This window comes from Aethalodelphis obliquidens, unplaced genomic scaffold (assembly GCF_003676395.1).
Source record: "Aethalodelphis obliquidens isolate GAN/ISIS:26980383/991018 unplaced genomic scaffold, ASM367639v1 scaffold7, whole genome shotgun sequence".
NCBI lineage: Eukaryota > Metazoa > Chordata > Mammalia > Artiodactyla > Delphinidae > Aethalodelphis > Aethalodelphis obliquidens.
Window position 1 is genome coordinate 4,185,341 of NW_020837951.1, and position 12,451 is coordinate 4,197,791.

Below are 12,451 nucleotides of genomic sequence, written 5' to 3' on the forward strand. Positions count from 1 at the left end.
AGAGGGAGTGAGCGCACGCCCTCTACTGCGCCATCTTGAACCAATCTCTGAAAGTAATTTCATTTAACCCTTTTTACTTGAGTTTGGATGGTGGAGGCTCTGATGGTAGTATAAAACCCCAAATTGGAGACAGTCAAAAACTGTAAGTTTCAGACTTAGTAGTAATAGGTTTGTAGCTATTATATTTGCAACCATTACAGTTTATACTGCGTTGATGAGCAGTGAGTTATGGGCAGCAGTTCATACACACATGTGCAAATTCATGTGTATATATACTTTCTAACCAAGAGAAAATTCTTCTCTATATGAGTTTTTGTTATTGGTATGGAGTAATATTTGGATTTTTTACGTTTCCAGGGATTTCTGGAACATGGCCTCAGGGAATGTGAAAGGTTTCCTGAGCTTTTCACTTGACTCCAGTGCATTATTAGAACACTCCAAAATCTGTACTTTGAAAACATTGATAATTCTATGTCTCTGTATATAATTTCCCATCAGTACTGTATAGTTTTGAGCCTTCTTTATAACACAGCTGTATATTGCCTTATGATGTTTATTACTAACTGCTTCCATTATTTTTCATGTGTCACAGGTAAAGTTTTTACGAGTAGGCTCAGATTGAGTTTAGCCAGTGATTGATAAGCTGGCCAGCAGAATGTTCTGGATGTGGTCGAGGCACGTTGTAAGTTGAAGACATGATCATTAGTAGGAAATGTACCCATTCTCCACCAGAATAGGCCTGAAGTGTTGTGTGTTTTTTTTCTTTAGTCTTTCCATGTCTTCTTTTCTGGATACAGGTACAGAATGAGCACATGTTGTTGGTGTACACCAGGTGGTATTTCCACCATTGACTTCCTGCAACACTATGCATCTGAGACCCACTCCAGTGAATTTCAAAAAGCTGATGAAGACCTCTGCTACTGCTTAGAGTGTGTGGCTGAGTACCACAAAGCAAGGGATGAATTGCCATCCTTACATAAGGTACTTTACATTAATTGGGCAGTATTTTTCAGAGCTTGATAACTAGGAAGAGAATAAATTTGAACTCTGTTGGAAGCATTCAGGGAACTGACAATGTGATTTAAACTGTGAATGCTAATATACTTCTAGTATCTAACTCATTGCCTGGTAGATAGTAGGTGCTGAGTAAATGCTTATTTTTATTTTTATTTTTTTTCGGTACACGGGCCTCTCACTGTTGTGGCCTCTCCTGTTGCGGAGCACGGGCTCCGGATGGCAGGCTCAGCGACCATGGCTCACGGGCCCAGCCCTCCGCGGCATGTGGGATCTTCCCGGACCGGGGCACAAACCCGTGTCCCCCGCATCGGCAGGCGGACTCTCAACCACTGCGCCACCAGTGAAGCCCTAAATGCTTATTGATTGATAGAATTGAATTGAAATCTAATTTTCAGAATTTTATAGCAGAATAGCAGAATTTTATAATCCTCCACTTTTAGTCATTTTGATGTGAAACAGTTTCATGAAATGAAGTGACGTATGGGGTTTTTTTGGGTTCATGTTTTAATGTCATTGTGTTTGACATTGTTAACAGCCAGGTATCTGAATGGCTTGGGTTATTTTTTTATTGGCTAATAGTTCTTTTTTTTCCCCTCTCTTCATTTTTTAATGGGTAAATGGTATAAATCAATAAAGACAAGCATTTTTTCATTCACAGTAACCAAAGTGAAACATGTAATTTTAAATATGTGGCTTTGAATATTGGTTTATTATATTTATCTGATGAAAAATGGAATACAGACCATAGAGAAATGTATAATAATATAAAAAAGAGGAGGGGGATGATTAGTTATGAACCTTTTGAGGAAAACTTTCACGTTTACAAGGTTTCCTAGCTATGAAGCTAACCAATGTCTTTATGCTAAAGCTGATGTTTCAAGGTTGTTACCTATGGCTGGAACATAGGGAAGTCAGAGGAGGCCCAGCTTGTGCCTTGGTAAAGAAGCTCCAACTTCTCATTTCCTTTTCAATAGAGTATAGTTGACAGAGCTGTTGATAGCAAAACTCTGCAAGAGCGATGTTTTAAACATCTCATGCTCTATGTACTCATGTTCATGTATCATAAAAGCCACTTTTATGTTTAGTGACTGTTTTCTTTAAATCTAATATATGATGTTTAGTACTTCTTTAAACTTCTGAATTTTTATACTTAGGAGAAGGCTTTCTAGAAGGATCATCACATCCAGTATATTTTGTTGATAATAAGATATAAAGCACACTGCCCGTTTTTCTTTTCCTGTAGGTTTTATGGGAATTAGAAACCTCACGTCTCATAAATCACTTTGAAAAGGCCATGAAGGCAGAAATTGGAGACGATGACGAGTTATATATAGTAGACGACAATGGAGAGGCACAGCTGTTTGACTTTACTGGCCAAGACTTTGAAAATAAGCTTCGAGTTCCTCTTCTTGAAATACTGAAATATCCTTATTTGCTTTTACATGAGCGTGTTAGTGAGTATCTTGGGTGTTTCACAGTTGTATCATTTTTTTTTATTTTAAGAATTGTAAGAAAAAAAAAGAATTGTAAGAATTTGGGTTTATATTGAAAATCTGTTTCTTAAACATATAATTAGGATACTTATTATTATTTTTTCCATTATTTTTATTTTGAGCGTTTCCAAACCTAGAAAAGTGAATTACACAGTGAATACCATAAACACACCACAAAGATTCTACAGTTGCTAACATCTTGCTGTATTTGCTTTATCACATGTATATTCATCTGTCCATTCAATTAATTTTCATTCTTGGAATGTGTCTGTAGCAGGGTTTTTCAAACTTGGCACTGTTGACAGTTTGGATAATTCTTGGTGGGTGAGGGACATGCTGTTTATTGTGGGATGTTTAGCAGCATCCCTGGCCTCTCTCCACTAGATGCTGGTAGTGACTTGCTCTCCCCATTACCCTAATTGTGACAACCAAAAATGTCTCCAGATATTGCCAAATGTCCCTTGGGAGTTGGGGATCAGGGCCAGTGAGGGACAGAATCGCCAGGTTGAGAACCACTGGTCTGTAGTAATTTTCAGTAATCACTATGGCATCGCATATTACGGCTGCCTAGATTTTGGTCATTTATATTTGCATTTCTTAATATGAATCTCTTGAAGACATTTTCCTGATCTATCAAATCTAATGAAATAACAGTACCTTTAAGGCACCCACTACTATATCTAGTCCACATTCAGATTTTCCCGATAGTTGCAAAATGTGTTTTTTGGACGATTTATTTAAATTAGAGTCCAATCAGGGACTGTGCATTTGGTTCCATATTTCTTACATCTCTTTTAATCCAGAATCGTTTACTCTTATATATGTGTGCACAGGTATAGATATAGATAGATAGATTTTTTTTCTTTTTTGTCATAACTTTGACTTGCTGCGACCAAATGGTTGCCCTAAAGAATAATGTGCTTCCTGGACTTTTCTGATTTCTTCCTTGTCATGTTATTTGACTTGTTTCTCTATTCTCTGTATTTTCAGTAAATTGAAAAGTATATCTAAAGATTTATTAGATAAATCAGTTCTTTCTAAATAAATTCAAAATAACTAGATTTTTAAATTCTAACACGTCATTTTTCAAACATTTATTAAAGAGTACCATATCCAGAAAAGTACATAAGCTTGATTTTTCATAAACTAAACACACTTGTGTAGCTGGCACCCAGGTCAAGAAACAAAACATCATCAACACACCAGGAGCTCTCCTCTTGCTTTTCCAGTCATTGTTCCTCCTTCCCAAAGCTAACCACTGTCACTACAATATTCTTTGAAGCTTGACAAAATAAAGTTGATTCATCTGATGTGGTAAATGTATGAGTCTATTCAGTATACTTCTGAAAGAGTGATGAAGAAATTTCCATAAAGCAACAGGGATTAGGATAGTGCTGGTACAGATAGACTAATGGAACAGTGTAGAGAGTCCAGAAGTAAACCAAATGTATTTGGGGAATTTACTCTTTGGTGATGATAGCATTTCAAACCAGTGGAGAAAATGGATTACTCAGAACTGAGTGTAGGACAAAATAGCCATTTGGGGGGCAAAGCTGATTTTATCACTGTGGTACAAGATAAAGTCCTCATGGATCAAAATGTAAAATGCTAATGGAATTGGACCTATAGCCATACTTCTAAGAAGATGCCCTGGAGTTAATTATGCCCAGTGTGAATAAAGATGTTTGTACTAGGAAAGAGCAATTCATAGGCACACAGTATGATCAACCTACCGGTCTTTCAGCAGCTAAATATCATTCCTACATTTACAGCATTTTTATGCCTCAGTTTAAAAAAAAAAAAAAGGGAACAACTTTTCATTCACTTACAGAGCAACCAAAGGAGCCAAATTTAGGGAATCTTGATAAGTTGATAAGATTTATGTCTTATGTTTACTGCCTTATTTTTTCTATTTAGATGAACTATGCGTTGAAGCACTTTGCCGGATGGAACAAGCTAACTGCTCCTTTCAGGTTTTTGACAAACATCCAGGGATCTATTTGTTTTTGGTCCATCCCAATGAAATGGTGAGTGTGAGTGTTAGGCAGTGGAAGAAGGAATATTTTATTTTTGCACCTATAGTATAGATAACTATAATAGAGGTTTTTGGTTGTACTTCGTTTAAAATATTTGCCAAAATTATTCTCTTGTTGTTGTAACATTACTGCAGTTAAGGAGGGGGTGCTGGGGGGGCTCAAAGAAGAGAGTTAAGACAGTAGGGAAGCACTTCTGACAGGTGATGCTTCAGTTTAAAAGACAAATGAGGGGATAATCTGAACTTGCAGTGTGTTGACCTGAACTAATGAAGAAGGACTGTTCTCTCTTGCTTTTCTTGCTTGCCTGCCCCGCTCCAAGCACATGGAAACACCAGTTAAAACACTTGAAATAATTATTTTGCTAATAGATGAGATTTTTAACAGGTGATGGGGTAGAGGGGAGGGCAAGGAAATTCAGTTCCTAGGTGCCAGACAGGAAGAGGAACTGAGAATCAGAACAGTAGGTAGACAGAAGCAGAGAGCAACACCAGAGGCTCGGAACCTGACTTTGAGCTGATTGCTGGAGTTTGAGGACTTCTCATCATGTGGCGAGGCAGCGTGTGCAGTAGGACCTGTGCACGTTGGCCTCTAGAACTGAGTTACAATGTTAAGACAATAGCCATGAAGGGTTGCTCTGCCAATAGAAGGATAGTAAAGAGGCTTTATTTTTAAGTGGCAAAGAAAGAACATGGTAATGGGGTTTCCAGTCAGAATGGTGGTGAATTTCAGTCTCCTCTGTGCCAAACCCAAACAATGATAGAAAAAAATTCAAAAAGTGGAATTCTAAAAGGTATAATCACACTTTTCAAAAGGTAAATGTTTCTTTGGACCAGTAATGGAACAGAAATACAAAGTGATAAATGGTGGAAACCTGTATGTAGGCTTGGATGGCTGTAGGTAGCGGGGGACTGAGTTTGTGCATGATAATAAGAATTACAAATATACTCCAGGCAAGGGTAGAACCAGAGTCAAGGCCTGTGCTTAAAATAAGGGTGGGGCTTTCCTGCCTGTGAAAGAAGATTGACAGAAAGTACAGCCAGCTGCTCTCTGGGACTGGCTTTCTTAAAGCTGCAAACCAGTAGAGGAAGCTGGTCCAGCTGAGCAACCAGGTCATGGGCCAAGCACTTGCAGGCTTGGTGACTGGGTCTGCAGGGCCAGGAACGACTGTATGCTTCATTATATATGTGTTTTTATAGGTCAGGAAACTGAGTCAGGAGACTTAACCACAGTTACACAGGCTAGTATGGTGACTTGGATTTGTATATAGGCAGCCTGACTCCAGAGCCCTAATGCTTTTTTTTTTTTAAGTTTTTATTTGAAAATACTTTAAAATTTTCAGAAAATTCTCAAAAATAAAAAAAAGTAGAAAACACCTGTATACTCTTTAGCTGTATTCACCGATTATTAATGTTTCACTCCATTTGTTCTATCATTTGCTTTCAGTTAACTACAAAGCTGTTTGTTTTCTGAACCATTTGAGAGTAGGTTGCATATATCATAGCCTTTTGCCCCTAAATACTTCAGTGTATATTTCCTAAGAATAAGTATATTCTCACAATATTATAAACTTCAGTGAATTTAACATTGATACAGTAAGGTCTGTTTTCCAGTTGTGTCATGTGATCCAGTGTACTTTGTAGCATTTTCCCCCTGTGCTTCAGTATCCAGACCAGGATCAGGATTTACATGTAGTTGTGTTACATTAGTCTCCCTTAATCTGTAACATTTCCACAGCCTTTCTTTGTCTTTTATGACAATTACATTTCTGAAGAATAGTCATTTCTGCCTCCCTCCCATTTACAAAACATAGAATGCTTTTCATTTTGGGTTTGTCTGATGCTTGCGCATGGTTAGGCTTTGGTTATACGTTCCAGCTGGAGTACTACATAAGTGATGGATGTTATGTCCTTCTCAGGGTGTCAGATATACAGGCATGCCGTATCATTCGGCCTCTCGTGGTGATGTTAATTTTGATCATCTAGTTGAGGTGTTGTCCAGTTTCTTCACTGTACAATGTCTAGTTCTTAAGTACTCTAAGATCACATAAATACCTTACTCCTCACCAAAATTTTCTCCTAAATTTAGCATTACCTGGTGGTTCTTCCCTGAGCCAGTTTTTCTAAGGTTGCAAAATAATTTCAGCCCCAGCACTTTACATATTTACCAGTCAGCACTTGACATTGATTGTACTATAATCAAGAGCTATTTTCCCTGCTCTTCATTTATTCATCTGTTTATTATAAGTTATAGACTCATTGATTCCTTTGTATTTTTTTCGATAGCTTAAAATTCATTACTTAATTATGTTGGCATAGAGCCCATTCTTTTGTCCACTAGTTCTATGTTTTGCAAACTTTTCTGCCCATAACCTAAGTAAAAATGTTCTTCATCGAGTTCACACACATATATATACGTATGTGACCTAAACATTTCACAAAACAGTACTTACTGTTACTATGAAGGATGCCCACTGATTTTTTTAAATTTTATTTAGTTTTTAAGGTTGGTTGTGATCACTAATTCAATTTGTAGTGCAGAATAAATTTAAAATCACTTCCCTATGCTATATTGCCATGGAGAGGTGACCTTTGATTTCTTTTGAGGTTTCTCTTTTCATTTTTCTTCCCTTTTTTTAACTTTCTATTATGGAACATTACAAACATACAAAAAATAGATTGGTGTAGTGAACCCCCATATATCCATCACTGTGCTTCATCTGTTACCAATATGTGGTCAATATTCTACTCCTGTTAAGTTTAGTTACCGCAAATCTTAGACATCAGAGCATTTCATCCATAAAATACTTTAGTACGTGTATCAAAAAGGTAAGTGCTTTTAAAAGAAAACAATTACATCAACACACTTATAATAATAATAATATCATATTTCTAGTCAGTGTTTAAGTGAGTGGAAATAATTATCTCACAAATGCTTTATTAGGGTTAGTTCAAATCAGGATCAAGCAAGGTTCACACATCGCATTCCAGTTGACCCTTGAGCAGCATGGGTTTGAACTGCATGGGTCCTCTTATACACAGATTCTTTTTAATAGCATGTAGTATAGTACTACACAGTTCGAGGTTAGTTGAATCCATGATGCAGAACCGGGATATGGAGGGCTGCCAACTATGTTATATTCGAATTATATTAGTGTATTCAACTACGCAGAGGGTAGGTGCCCCATGTTTGTTGTTCAAAGGTCAATTGTAATTAGTATCTTCTGTCTTTTTTTTTCTTTTTTTCTGTCATCATGGACCTTTTGGTATATTTCCTTTAAATGTCTGAAAATCATATATTTTTCCTAAAGTACTTTATTCTATATGATAGTCTTTTTCTTCCAGTTTTATTGAGGTATAATTGACATATAGCATTGTATAAGTTTAAGATATACAGTGTAATGTTTTTTTTTAAAGTAGAGTTGATGTATCTCGTGTCTTTTATAATCTGTAGAGAATCCTATTTTAACTATATGCTTGCTGTATGTAGACAGTTGTGTGTAAAATGAAGTAATGAATGTGTTATGCTTTTAGGTTCGGCGTTGGGCTATCCTGACTGCAAGAAACTTGGGAAAAGTGGACAGAGATGATTATTATGACTTACAGGAGGTTTTGACTTGCCTTTTTAAAGTCATTGAGTTGGGGCTTTTAGAAAGTCCAGACATTTATACTTCTTCTGTCCTTGAGACGGGTAAACTGATTCTTCTGCCTTCACACATGTATGATGCTGCCAACTACAAAAACTATTGGTTAGGTGAGTATTGTTCCTACACAAATATAATTAGTATTTTCCAATATTTCTTATGATTATCCTGCAAGGGAAGGGATCTCTTTTGGTAATCTGATCAAAATTGCTAAATAAAGGATTTCATAGTTCCCAATTCTTGTTCTGTCATTAAATTGACTATTACAACATCTTGTCTTTAAACATTTTTTATCCTAGAAATCATCTGTGTAAGAGGTACATTTTCAAGTATGGCAAATAGATCTTTTATTTAAGGCAGTATTAGATGTTACAGTATTAGCATAGCAGCTGACCTTAATAGGGTTTTGATCTATTGCAACAGAGGTTTAATAGCTCTTTTCCCATCTGTAAAATATTTCCTGGAAGAAAGAGATATTAACTTTGGTTTTCATCAGGTTGTATATTGACTTAAAATATTTCTGTCCTACTTCCTTGACTCAGAGTCTTACAGTCATGTGTATATTTGGCAGTGATTGGTACTTGAAATACAGTGATTTTAAAATTTAAGGGGTTTTTGATTTTATGAGATACAAATTGTGTGGTAGTCATTTTGGAAATGGTTTTCTAACCAAGTTCGCGCCATTTTCCCTTTTTATTCAGTCTAAAGTTCTGTTCTTAGGAGGAGTTGTATATGAACGTCTCAGACTTCAGTGTCTGAGGCACTGGATACTGTTTTGTTTCGTCTTACTGCCTTGTTATTCTTTTGCCAACTAAACTGGAGAAGGCATTAGAACAGTTTTATTTAATCAATTCAAGAAAACTATACATGATCTTACAGGTATTTGCATGTTGCTGACCATTCTTGAGGAGCAAGCCATGGATTCACTGTTGTTGGGCTCAAACAAACAGAATGATTTTATGCAATCAATACTTCACACCATGGAGAGGCAATCAGATGGTAATAAACTATTTGCTGAATATTGCGATGATGGTGCACTTTGAAAATACTAGTGTCACTGTAAGAATTTGGGTGTGTGAGGTGGAGGAAAGAGAGTGAACATTTATGGTTTTGGTCACAGAGTCAGAATTTTAAATTGGAAAGGACCTTTAGAGTTTAACTCAGCACCTTACTTTCATAAAAGAAGAAACTGAAGCCCAAGGAAGTTAACTTACTTTTTTAAAAATTAATTAATTTTTGGCTGCGTTGGGTCTCTGTTGCCGTGCATGGGCTTTCTCTAGTTGCGGCGAGCGGGGGCTACTCTTCGTTGCAGTGTGCAGGCTTCTCATTGCTGTGGCTTCTCTTGTGGCGGAGCACGGGCTCTAGGCACGCAGGCTTCAGTAGTTGTGGCACACGGGCTCAGTAGTGGTGGTGCACGGGCTTAGTTGCTCCACGGTATGTGGGATCCTCCCGGACCAGGGCTCTGAACCCCTGTCCCCTGCATTGGCAGGCGGATTCTTAACCACTGTGCCACCAGGGAAGTCCCTTAACTTACTTTTTCACGTTGAAATACCCAGTTAGTGGTAGAATCAAGACTAGAACCTAAAGGAGGTAAATTTCTAATGACATGATAGTTAAAATTTTGCAGAAAGCTTCCCCTATCCCACTGTCTCCCTTCTGCCTGGTTCTTCGTTTCACTTTTGTTCTCTGGGTCCCACCGTCCACGCTGGTGGCTGCCCGCCGGCCAAGTGTGGCTCTTTACATTTACATTAATGGAACTGAAATAAAATGGAAAGTTCAGGTTTTCAGTCCCACGAGCTATACTTCAAGAGCTGCCTGGTGGCTACGGTATAGAACCATTTCCATCATCCCAGAAAGTTCCCTTGGACAGTGCTCCCCGATAGTCTAGAAAGTAGGGTCTCAAATTGTCATGTTTGTTATTAGAGCCAGCTTAGTTTTGCTCATGGTTTTATTGGGCTGATCAGGGAGAATCTGTACTAATGTTTCTAATCTTACCTTCTTTATGAAACAGTGACTCAATAAAGACCAAGCATGCCAAATTTAATGAAAACATAAATATAACTTTTTACCCACATTCACTTCTCCTTAGGCAACTTCAGCGTGGCTGTATATTCTTTTGTGGGGGATTCTAAAAGAAATACGTAAACGTTATTTATTTATTTATTTTTTTTGTGGTGCGCGGGCCTCTCACTGTTGTGGCCTCTCCCGTGGCGGAGCACAGACTCCGGATGCGCAGGCTCAGCGACCATGGCTCACGGGCCTAGCCGCTCCACGGCATGTGGGATCTTCCCGGACCGGGGCACGAACCCGTGTCCCCTGCATTGGCAGGCGGACTCTCAACCACTGCGCCACCAGGGAAGCCCGCTAGATGATTTTTGATTAAGGTTATTACTAATTAGGGACTTCCCTGGTGGTGCAGTGGTAAAGAATCTGCCTGCCAATGCAGGGGACATGGGTTTGAGCCCTGGTCCAGGAAGATCCCACATGCCGCAGAGCAACTAAGCCCGTGCGCCACAACTACTGAGCCTGCAAGCCACAACTACTGAAGCCCGTGCACCAGAGTCTGTGCTCCGCAACAAAAGAAGCCACCACAATGAGAAGCCTGCGCACCACAACAAAGAGAAACCCCCGCTCTCCGCAACTAGAGAAAGCCCGCGCACAGTAACGAAGACCCAGCACAGCCCCCCAAATAAATAAATAAATTTATTAAAAAGGTTATTACTAATTTGTTTACCGGCATTTACTACATAAATTGTTAGTTTTTTTCCCAGTGCTTTGCATATATATTTCTGTCCTCTCCGTTAATCCAGCTCCCCTAACGCTCCTTCAAAATGAGTCACCTCCTTTTTTTTAAGCACCTTTTTTTATTTTTAAAGATTGGCATTTTTATTTATTTTATTTATAAGTTCATTTATTTATTTTTGTGGCTGTGTTGGGTCTTCATTGCTTCGTGTGGGCTTTCTCTACTTACAGCAAGTGTGGGGCTACTCTTTGTTGTGGTGCATGGGCTTCTCATTGTGGTGGCTTCCCTTGTTACAGAGCACGGGCTCTAGGCGCATGGGCTCAGTAGTTGTGGCTCATGGGCTCTAGACGGCAGGCTCAGTAGTTGTGGCGCATGGGCTTAGTTGCTCTGCGGCATGTGGGATCGTCCTAGACCAGGGCTCAAACCCGTGTCCCCTGCATTGGCAGGCAGATTCTTTCTTTAACATCTTTATTGGAGTATAATTGCTTTACAATGGTGTGTTCGTTTCTGCTGTATAACAGAGTGAATCAGCTATACATATACATATATCCCCATATCCCCTCCCTCCTGCGTCTCCCTCCCACCCTCCCTATCCCACCCATCTAGGTGGTCACAGAGCACCAAGCTGGTGTCCCTGTGCTATGTGGCTCCTTCCCACTAGCTATCTGTTTTACATGTGGTAGTGTATATATGTCCATGCCACTCTCCCACTTCGTCCCAGCTTACCCTTCCCTCTCCCCGTGTCCTCACGTCCATTCTCTACATCTGCGTCTTTATTCCTGTCCTGCCCCTAGGTTCTTCAGAAGCTTTTTTTTTTTTTTGTAGATTCCATATATAAGTGTTAGCATACAGTATTTGTTTTTCTCTTTCTGACTTACTTCACTCTGTACAACAGACTCTAGGTCCATCCACCTCACTACAAATAACTCGATTTCGTTTCTTTTTATGGCTGAGTAATATTCCATTGTATGTGTATGCCACATCTTCTTTATCTATTCATCTGTCGATGGACACTTAGGTTGCTTCCATGTCCTGGATATTGTAAATGGAGCTGCAGCGAACATTGTGGTACATGACTGTTTTTGGATTATGGTTTTCTCAGGGTATATGCCCAGTAATGGGATTGCTGCGTCATAATGTTATTTCTATTTTTAATTTTTTAAGGAACCTCCATACTGTTCTCCATAGTGGCTGTATCAATTTACATTCCCACCAACAGTGCAAGAGCGTTCCCTTTTCTCCACACCCTCTCCAGCATTTATTGTTTGTAGATTTTTGATGATAGCCATTCTGACTGGTGTGAGATGATATCTCATTGTAGTTTTGATTTGCATTTCTCTAATGATTAGTGATGTTGAGCATCCTTTCATGTGTTTGTTGGCAATCTGTATGTCTTCTTTGGGGAAATGTCTATGTAGGTCTTCTGCCCATTTTTGGATTGGGTTGTTTTTGTTTTTGATATTGAGCTGCATGAGCTGCTTGTAAATTTTGGAGATTAATCCTTTGTCAGTTGCTTCATTTG

At 38.7% G+C, this 12,451-nt stretch overlaps 1 protein-coding gene across 3 annotated transcripts in view; it reads left to right on the forward strand.

The window, feature by feature from the left end:
• Window positions 1-12,451, forward strand: part of SETX (senataxin) — a 79,176-nt gene that overhangs the window by 12,951 nt on the left and 53,774 nt on the right. For 2 of the 3 annotated variants that reach the window (XM_027104459.1, XM_027104460.1), the window contains exons 3-7: window positions 798-981; window positions 2,261-2,471; window positions 4,428-4,537; window positions 8,077-8,296; window positions 9,066-9,185. In XM_027104459.1, coding sequence (XP_026960260.1) covers window positions 805-981; window positions 2,261-2,471; window positions 4,428-4,537; window positions 8,077-8,296; window positions 9,066-9,185 — 838 coding nt within the window. In that variant the 5' untranslated portion in view covers window positions 798-804. The remainder of the gene's footprint in view (window positions 1-797; window positions 982-2,260; window positions 2,472-4,427; window positions 4,538-8,076; window positions 8,297-9,065; window positions 9,186-12,451) is intronic. The other variant, XM_027104461.1, reaches the window with a different exon arrangement.